The sequence below is a fragment of the Herpailurus yagouaroundi genome, unplaced genomic scaffold (assembly GCF_014898765.1).
Source record: "Herpailurus yagouaroundi ecotype Mexico unplaced genomic scaffold, PumYag 190, whole genome shotgun sequence".
Classification (NCBI taxonomy): Eukaryota; Metazoa; Chordata; class Mammalia; order Carnivora; family Felidae; genus Herpailurus; species Herpailurus yagouaroundi.
In genome coordinates, this window is record NW_024412421.1 from 36,373,102 (window position 1) to 36,382,605 (window position 9,504).

General features: G+C 63.9%; 1 protein-coding gene across 10 annotated transcripts in view; it reads left to right on the plus strand.

The window, feature by feature from the left end:
* Positions 1-7,653, plus strand: part of JPH3 (junctophilin 3) — a 162,759-nt gene extending 155,106 nt beyond the window's left edge. For 9 of the 10 annotated variants that reach the window (XM_040443289.1, XM_040443286.1, XM_040443284.1 and 6 more), the window contains 3 exons: positions 2,134-2,258; positions 3,729-4,627; positions 6,193-7,653. In XM_040443289.1, the coding sequence (XP_040299223.1) occupies positions 2,134-2,258; positions 3,729-4,627; positions 6,193-6,273 (1,105 nt within the window). In that variant the 3' untranslated portion in view covers positions 6,274-7,653. Of the gene's footprint in view, positions 1-2,133; positions 2,259-3,728; positions 4,628-6,192 lie in introns of those variants that run through there. The other variant, XM_040443292.1, reaches the window with a different exon arrangement.
* The last annotated feature ends 1,851 nt before the right edge of the window (positions 7,654-9,504 follow it).

A 9,504-nucleotide genomic window follows, 5' to 3' on the forward strand; every position in this document is an offset into this window, starting at 1 on the left:
TGAACACAGGGCCCCAGCTGTGCACTTGTGTTTCGTCGTGTGAACTTCACTTCAGTTAAAATAAGTTACACAACAGTCAGTTGGCTGGGGAGCACCCAGAGCAGGTCCACCCGGTGAGGGGGAAGTGGTGTGGTGGGTACCTCGGGCTGTGGGGAGGAGGTGACTGATGATGAAGGACACGGGGTCTCGGGGTGCTGAAGGTGTCCTAAAAATGACCGTAAAGACGCTGAAAACCACTGCATCGTAGGTCTTACACGGGTGAACCGTGTGGTTGGAGTTACAGCTTAACGAAATGGTCGTTATCCCAGATCAGCCCGTGGAACATTCTGTGGAAAAGCTGTATCATTTCCCCAGAGCCAAGCTCAGGGGCTGCTCTGCTTCCGGGGAGGGGGGCGTCGAGAACACTCCATCGGCAAGAGCGCCTCTCTCTCTCCCGGGGCCGGGCCTCCTCTCTCCGTCTGTGCTGAGGCACCTGTCTCTGTTTCAGGGGACACGGGGGACCATGTGAAGGCCCCATGTCAGGGTTGCTGGGCAGTGTGTGGCAGAAACCACTTCTCTGGGGCTTCTGGAAGCCCCTGGCATGTGGGGAACAGGTCCCCAGGTAGCAGTGATCGTTTGTCAACTCATCTGTTACTGATAACAGGCTGCCTGTCCTGGGGACAGGCCACGGTGTGTTGGTTTCTCTGGGGTTGGGAAGCAGTGCCCCGGAGCCAGGACACGAGGCAGGTGAGACGCGTGGACCCCTGGTGTTATCCTGCCCTGTTTTACGAGGGAAGAGGGTCTCCTTTGGGATCGGCGGCCGAGACCCTGTGGAGGCCTGAGTCGGAGCCACTGGGACCGCTGGGTGGGAAGGTCCTGCTCACAGCTACAAGGTGCTGTCCTCAGGCTCAGCTGGGGGCCCGTCACCGCACCTGCAACCACGCTGGGCTGGGGCATCGTCTGGTGTGGGCTGTCAGCACGGGTGCGCACGCATGGAAGGTTCACGCACCTGAGTGCAAACCCCCTTTGCTGGAGTCCCCACATCAGGCCTGTGCGTAGGGGCTGAAATCAGTGCTGCCTGAGTCCGTTGGACTCCCTGGGCAATACAGCTCCTCCACAGAAGGGCCGTGCCTGTGCTCCACATGACGGTCACCCCCCAGTTTAGAGCTGATGGGAGCTGAGCCTGCCCTCTGGGTGGAGTCTGTGGGAAACCAGCTCTCTCTCAGCAGCTGGAAACCATGATTCATACAGACGTAGAGACGTTTCTCAAACTCTCTGAGCCGGTCTCTTCCACACATAGAGAGCTAGTGATTGTGCTTCCCGAAGATGCCAGAGGATGGCTGGGACGATGGGCTGCGGCGACTGCCGAGGGTCAGGGTGGCCCCGGGGCTCCCTCCTCAGAGCCCAGAAGGTGCCGGTGACGGGAAGAGGGAGGCCAGGTGCACGCAGCGCCGGGTGGTGGGACAGCACCGTGTGGGGGCTTCTCTGGCGGCCGCCAGGTTGGTGCTGTCTTGGGAGGCAGGTCTGGCTCCGCCGCGATCTCCGGAATGGCCAGCCGGCGCCCTCCCTGGGCCCGGAGCCAGGCCTGGGGAAGGGGAAGGTGTGCTTTGTTCTTTCTGCCCTCAGACCTGCTCCTGACGGCCGCCTGGCCCTGCCCCCGAGCCCGGCCAGCGAGTCGCTCAGCCCACACGTGTGGCTGGGCACAACTCTCCCCCGATTCCTTCCCGGGCAGCCCAGCCTTTGCCAAGCTGCTGCTGCTCTCCGGAGGCCCAGAGCCGAGTCGGCTGTGCGCTCGGGCCCCTATCTAGGATGTGGACACGACGCAGGGAAGGAGGGGAGCTTCCCGCAGCAGGTCCCGGGGCTCATGCAGGCTGACCGCTGCTTCAGGCCAGGCCCTGCCCTCGCCGGGATGTGCTCTGTGCCCGAAGGCGCCGGCAGGCACTCAGGCCCGGCCACACGGGGGGGGGGGGGGGGGGCGCGGTTTGTGGGGGGACAAAAAAAAGGAGCCCGGCCCCCCCCCCCCCCCCCCCCCCCCGGGGGGGGCCCCCCCCCCCGCAGTGTTTGCTGAGTGAACGAATACGTGAGATCGGAGGCCACGGCCCTCCCCGTCTTGCTTCTGGAGCCCTTACCGCCCTCCCTGCCTCTCCCTGCCAGGACGTCGCACTCCCGGGCCAAGGCTGAGGCCGCCCTCACCGCAGCGCAGAAGGCCCAGGAGGAGGCGCGCGTCGCCAGGATCACTGCCAAAGAGTTCTCCCCTTCCTTCCAGCACCGGGAAAACGGTGAGTGCGCGTCCCCCGAGGGGCACAGGTGTGGGGCCGCGGCACACGCCTCGGACGTGCCGGTCAGGGTGTGAGGCTTCTGCCCGATCCGCCTCCGCGTCTCAGTGCGCTACTGATGCCTTCCCCGGAGGTCACCGTCTGCCTGTTCTCCCTGCCCTCCCCACTCCTGTTGTTCTAGAACTTTCTTCTGGAACCTACTCGGTCCGACCAGGTGGCTGCTAGGAAGGTAGGAGCGTTGCTAGGGCAGTTGAGGAAGTAGGGCTTCAGTATTAACGAGCTGTGAACCGCCCCATGTGACCAGTGGGGGCAGGTCGAGGCGGACAGAGGGCCTCTAGCACAGTGAGGGGAGCTCCCGCCCTGCCCTCTGGGAGAAGCTGGAAGTCACTGCGTGTCAGCCAGACGCGTGACCTTCTCCGTCCCTCGGGAAGCTGGTAGCCTCCCTCTGCTGTGTGGAGTCCACAGGGCCTGGTGTCCGGGCTCGCCCGGCCCCTGGGCTTAGAGGTGCAGGACCTCTGCCCTGAGGACACCCTGCACGCGGGCAGGGCAGGGCAGGGCCTCGATCACTGCGTCCTGTCCTAGGGTGCTCTAGGGAACCCCATGCAGGCGTTAGCTCTCAGTGTGCTGCTTCAGAACCCTGCGCTTGGGCGGTGCACTGTGGCCCCGGCCTCTTGTGCCCGGCCACAGAGGCATTTCCTGGCCCCACTGTCACGTGATGGATGGGGTATGCACAGACTAGGGGGTGGGGGCTGACTCCGTACCCCAGTGCTCACGGGTCTGAGGACTCCCGACCCTGCCTCCAGGACCACGTAGGGCCTCCCTTGGTCACCCTCTGTGGAGGAGACACCCTTTCAGGTGGCTGCAGCTCTGCCTCGTTCTGCCCGCTGGCCCCACCTCAAAATCCCCAGAAAGGAGACTGGGGCCGCTGTGCCTGCGGCCGACAGCATGGGGACTGGGCCCAGCCCCACCAGACCGTGGGGGGGGCTGTGTGTCCCGTGGCCCCTCCCGCCCAGGCTCAGAGACTCTGGCACGGAGTTGGAGAGAAGACCACTCCTGTCACGCTGCACCCAGGGAGGCCGTGAGGCCCTGGAGAAGGTCACCTAGCACGAGAGGCTTCCTTCCACCTTCAGGAGGGAGCTGTGGGAGGTGGGGCCTAAGCCTGGAGCGGGCCGGCCTCGCCCTTGCCTGGCACCCTTGCCTGCTGAGCCTTGGGTCTCTCCTGTAGCCAGCGGGCAGGACCGGAACCTCTGCGTGCCACCGCCCCTCCAGACCTGGTCACCCTCCCGGTGGGTGTCGGGTCAGGGGCTCCCAGAACTGCGGCGCCCACCCCCCAGTGGAGAGTGCCCCGTTGCCTTTCGCCCTGGACCCAGGCCCCGTCTTGCTCCCCCGCAGCCCTCTGGTGAGGTCAGGCCTCACGAGGCACAGAGGGTCCGAGTAACCCAACCTCTGTGTGCTTCCTGCCCCCACATAAAGGGCTCGAGTACCAGCGGCCGAAGCACCCGATTTCCAGCAGTGACATCGAGGTGGCCTCCACGGGGACGCCCCTGCAGCAGGAGAGCCCCGAGCTGTACCGCAAAGGCACCACCCCCTCGGACCTGACCCCCGACGACAGCCCCCTGCAGAGCTTCCCCGCCAGCCCCACGGCCACCCCGCCCCCGGCCCCTGCCTCACGGAACAAGGTTGCCCACTTCTCCCGGCAGGTCTCTGTGGACGAGGAGCGAGGCGGGGACATCCAGATGCTCCTGGAGGGCCGGGGAGGGGACTATGCCCGCAACAGCTGGGGCGAGGAGAAGGCCGGCAGCTCCAGGGGCGTCCGCGGCGGCGCCCTCCGCAGCGGTCAGCCCGCAGACGACTTCCGCTCCCGGAGCTCGGGCCACAGGCAGCCCGGCAACCCCAAGTCCCGGGAGCGGCGGACGGAGTCGCCCCCCACCTTCTCCTGGACTTCCCACCACCGGACCGGCAACCCCGGCTCGGCGGGCGCCAAGCTGCTGGAGCTGGAGGAGGAGAAGTTGAGCAACTACGAGACGGAGATGAAACCGCTGCGGCGGATGGACTCGTGCGCGCAGGAGGCGCACCCCCAGAAGAGGCGCTCCAGCAGGGGCGGCGCCGGCCGGGGCCTGGGCGAGGACCACCGCCCTGAGGAGCGGGGCTTCGGGGCGCAGAGGCTGCGGTCCAAGCCCCAGAGCAAGGACGGCGCCAGGCCGGCCTCCTGCACGGAGCCCGCGGTGCAGAGGCTGGAGAGCCTGCGGCTGGGAGAGCGGGCTGAGCCACGGCTGCTGCGCTGGGACCTGGCCTTCTCCCCGCCCCAGAAGTCCTCCCCGGTAGCGCTGGAGTCGGACGGAGAGGACGGGGACGAGCTCAAACCCAGCACGGTGAGTGGCGGCGTTGGCCCTGGGCCTGCGGTCAGCACGTGGCCGCCTCCAGCCGAGGGCTGGCTCCTTCCCTCCAGGAGCCCCGGGCGGGTGACGGGGTCCCCCTCCCTTTAGATCTGAGAGAGGGCTGACCCCAGGCCTGGCCCCAGCCGCCAAGGTGCGTGGGCGGTTCTGGAGGCACCCCAACAAACCGGGCAGCCCGGGAGCCCTGTCCTCACCTAGACGCCCCCACGGTCCAGGAAGGTCAGCCCCTGCTCTGGTAAGGAGGCCGGGGCTCGCGCCTGCCTCCTCTCACGGCAGGCAGCGTGAAGGCCCATGGAATGCGTGGTGCTGGGGTGGGCCCACCCCCAGGAGGGACTCTCTGGGACCCTCTACCTGTGAGCAGACATGTCCTGCCCCTCCCCCAGCTTCTCAGACCCACCCTGGGACTGATGCCCCCGTGTGCTCTGTGCCAGGACCTATGGCCCCAGTCCCTCAGGGCCTGATCACCTGGCCGAGTGCCACGTACCTGCCCCACGGGGACACTTCTGGGACCCCGCCGCGAGGCAGGCCGCCGGCCGCTGGAGGAGCTACACCACTGGCGTGTCAGGGCCCCGTGCTCCTTGAGAGAGACCCTTTCTGTGGACAGGTGCCCCCCGAGACCACCGTGAGCATCTCGAGAGCAGGCTGGTTCCTTAGTGCTCCTGCCTTCCCGCACCCAGGTCCCCCCAGACAGCAGCCCTGTGGTCGGCACTGGGAGCACCCGTGGGCTCGCTGCTCTGTTCCCTGTCCCAGCAGCCAGAACCATCTGCACGCATCTGTACATGGAGCGTGTGCAGCGTGCGTGTGGTTACTTTTGGAAGCCAGATGACGGCCGGGGAAGGGATGTGGGAGGAGGTTCCAGATTTGGCCTCCTTCACCACGTTGGTGCTTCCCAATGAAGCTCCCTTGGGGTGAGGTGCCAGCCAGCGGCTGGCCTCCAGCCGGGCACCTATATTAATTCTGTTGGGATGGCCGGTGTCCTGTGTCCTCTGAGGTCCTCTTGGGGTCAGCGCGGTGCCCCGTCCGATACGGTGGTCTCTGCACCCATCACCGCGGAGGCTCCAAGGAGAGCCGGGCCCAGGAAGGGGAGGCTGAGACCTGGATGCCCAGCTCACCCGAACCTCTGCTCCAGGGGCAGGAAAGGCCTGGAGGCGGCCGGGCAGGGACAACACTTAGCACAGAGCTTGAGCGGCGACGGGGAAGGAGGCGCTTGCTGAGGAGCGTGTGCTTAAAGGCTCACTCGAGGGCTCGGACGTTGCCGGGTGGTGTGGGGTCTCGGGCTGAATGCTGGGGCCGTCCCGGGTGGGCCCCATCTGAAATCCTGGGCCGGTGTCCTCTCGTCCCAGTTGCGGGGCTGGGGACGCTGACTTAAAGCGACCTGGCGTGCTGGGAGGGAGGTCGGCACCGGGCATCCCGCGCCCAGTGGCTGCAGCCCCGGGGAGCAGGAGGACCCTCTCCCGGGCTTCGGTCATCCTCTGGGAGCTCCTGGTTTGGGGGGGCAGGGGCAGGCTGGGCGCGGGCTCACCTCTCCTGTCCTGTTGCAGGGCTCGGCCCCCATCCTGGTGGCCATGGTGATCTTGCTCAACATCGGAGTCGCCATCTTGTTTATTAACTTTTTCATCTGAGGAGACGTCGCGTGAGCAAAAACAGTGGTCGATGTACAAAAGGGGGACGTTAATAAAAAAAAAAGACGACAGAAAGGAAAGGATGGTAACTCAGACGGCCGGACCACCACTTCTGAGACTTTTCACAGAACAATGTGATTGGGTATTACTCACAGTTTGCCTTTTTTTCTGGGTAATGTTTTTTGGATTTTAGCCAAAATTCTTTGCTTGTATAACACGATGCTGTGTGGCATGGCAGAAGGAGGCCAGCACGCCGACCCTCCAGCTTGGTGTGGAAAGGAAAGGGACCCCGGCAAATCAATGGCCAAAAAACAAAACGGTCACCGTCCTCGCCGCCATGACACTCCATCTGGGACTGGAAAAGGAGGCGGCCGGAGGAAGACCCCAGCGTGTCCAGCTGTGCTGTGAGGCTGAATGCAGAAAGTCTGTTACCTGTGCCGCTCCCCTGGGTCCTGGAATAGCGGGTGACAAGTAGGGGCGGGGGGGGGGGGGGGGAGTGGGCGCGCCTTCCCAGCAGGCAGTGGTCGAGGCCGCTTCCTGTTTTGAGTCTGTGCCGTGTACCTGAGGAAGCAGGGATCTGCCGCCTCTCCCCATGGAGTCTGAAAGCAAGGTCCTCCTTCCCCACGGTCTGCCCCCTCCCCCACCACTCCCCCCTTCGTCCCACACCCCCAGCAGCAGTGGTGCGGACGGGACAGAGGGCAGGGAGTGCCGTGGGGCCACCTAGCTGCCACGCCCGGCTCCAAGTGTGTGGCCTTTCTCCACTTGGCATGCAGGATGTGTATCCCGGCTCCCCGGTCCCTGTCAGACGTCCGTGGCAGTGACCTGGCCCGCGGCGACATCATTCCCTCTCGCGGTCCCCGGCCACATGGGTTTTCACGTCTTTGTCCTGTGCCGGCCTCCACTTCCCCCACAGATATGCACACTCTTTCCAGATGCCTCGTTCATACTCCGGAGCTGGTCTGGGCCCAGGACAGGAATGTGGGTGAAACCCAGTGGCTTCAAAACACCTGAGCACTCGCTGCTGCCCCCTCCCCCAAAAGCCACAACTCTGCCTTCTCGACCAATGTTGCACCATCATCCAAACGAGAGAACAAGAATGTGCGGGCGCCCCGTGGTCCTAGCGCTGGAGCCAGCCCCGGCCAGGGCGTATGGACGTGTCTGTGGGGCATGGCCACGTCCATACCCCGGTCCCTGCGCTCACGCCCGGGACGGCCCTGACCGTGAGCTTCCACAGCCGTCCTGGGCACAGCCCGGCTATGGACTCTGCCTTGCTTTGCTTATGTTTAGCTGTTTCTCTGCTACCTTTCAAGCAGATTTCTTTACTACACTGCACTGGATTGCTATATTTTTAACCAGAAATAAACTAAAGATTAGAGCATGTTCCAGTAAAATCCAGTTTTATTTTTTCCGTTCTACATTCTCTCCCCATTTCTTCTCACAGTTTGGCTTAGTTTGGGGTCTTTTTGGGGAGTGGGGCACAGGAGAGGGAGGGTCCGTAAGAAATGCGTTTCTGGTAACGTTACTTTCTAAGGGGATATTACATCTTTTGTACATCTTACTCTCCGTTCTTTTTTAATATCGAGTGGTTGCTGCAGACCTGAAGTGAACCAAATAAAGATTCCTGCTCCTTGCAGCTCAGAACCCTCCATGTGGGACATGTGTTTTCTAACTGTTTGCACCTCTTCGTAAAGACCACAGCCTTTTGTACGTTCCGGTAACTGCACGACACCAAACGGTACCTCGGACCGCAGGTTACACACGCACGTGCCGCCCCGGGAGGGGATTAGGGAAGTGTGTGTGGCCCAGTGAAAGCAACAGTGGTTTCGTGCCCAGGGGCTCCCGCACAGGTGACTGGCTCGTGTGCCTTCCTCACACGTCCGGCCCCTGCTACCACAGGTGTGAAAACCAGACTGCACACCCCGGGGTATCCCAGCGGATCCCACCGAGACCACCGCTGCGGGTCTGAGAGAGTCTAGAAGCCGATTAAGGAGCGGGCCGCCCAGCGGGACAACTCGGCACGGGGCAGTGCTCCTGCTCACCTGGGGGGCTGGGCTCGTCCTACCGGCCCAGAGGCCCAGCTTTTCCCAGTGGCCGTGCCAGTCCCGGGCCGGGGCCAGAGCAGCCGACCTCCTCCCGTGCGCTCCCGGTGGACGTGCACGCACAGCAACACCAGGCCACGAGGGACGTGTGGGTCAGGGCTGGCCCCCAGGGGGGTACAAAGTGACAAGTTTTAATTAGTCCCAGAGCCACCTCGCAAGAGTCCTTTCCTCCCCTGACAGCTGCTTCCACGCTCTGGACGTGAAAGCCAGAGGCAGAGAGATGGAGTTGCCAGGGATGCTGAGCCAGGGCCTGTGGGTAGGTGGGGCCGAGAGGCACCGCTCCACACCCCCCTCGCGCTGCCCTCCCGAGGCTGGGAAACCTGCACTCACACCCTCCACCCCACCCCCCACCCCAGGGTCCTCAGGCGACGCGTCTGTGCCCACAGTCCGCCTTCACCAACGTGAGGAAACTCGCACACTGGGTTACTTGTGCTTCTGGGCACGTGCTCGATGCCCGAAGCGCTCGGGTGACTTCGGGCACGTGAAGAACAATCCATTCTTCCAAGCTCCCTGATCAACAGCACCCAGGATTCCTAAAGACACAGAGCAGGGATGTGACACACGAGCCTGCGAACTTGCAAAGAGGAAGTCGACGTGGAAAACCTGCGGGTAGCCACGGCAGTGCGACGCCTGCTGCCAAAACCACTCTCCCGAGAAGTCCACAACCACGTTTACCAGACCACGAACTCCCGTGTTGCAACTGCCACACAGGCGCTGAGCAAACACGTACACTGTAGGATGACGGGCTCCCCAGCGGGGCAGGAAGAACACGGGCCGGGCTCCCCCGTCCCCGGAGGCCCCTCGGTGCCAGGCTGGGGGCCCAGGGCACCCAACCCCTGACGTCCCAACCTGGCCCTAGAAATGCTCCCTCTTGTACCGTCCACAAGTCCTGGTCTGGACGGTAGATTCCACAGCCGCTCCACTTAAAGCCAGATGACGTGACCGAGGGCCCCGAGCAGACGCATCACGGGCTTGACCTAGATGAACGTCTGGGGGACTAACGGAAATAAAGTGGTGTTCACGTTTTTCAGTCTGGGATCTCGGCCACCTTGCTCTCATCTCCCCCCGGCTCCGCACCAGTGCTGCCGCTGCGGGCAGGGGTCCCCTCCGAGGTGAATCTCACACCTGTAGG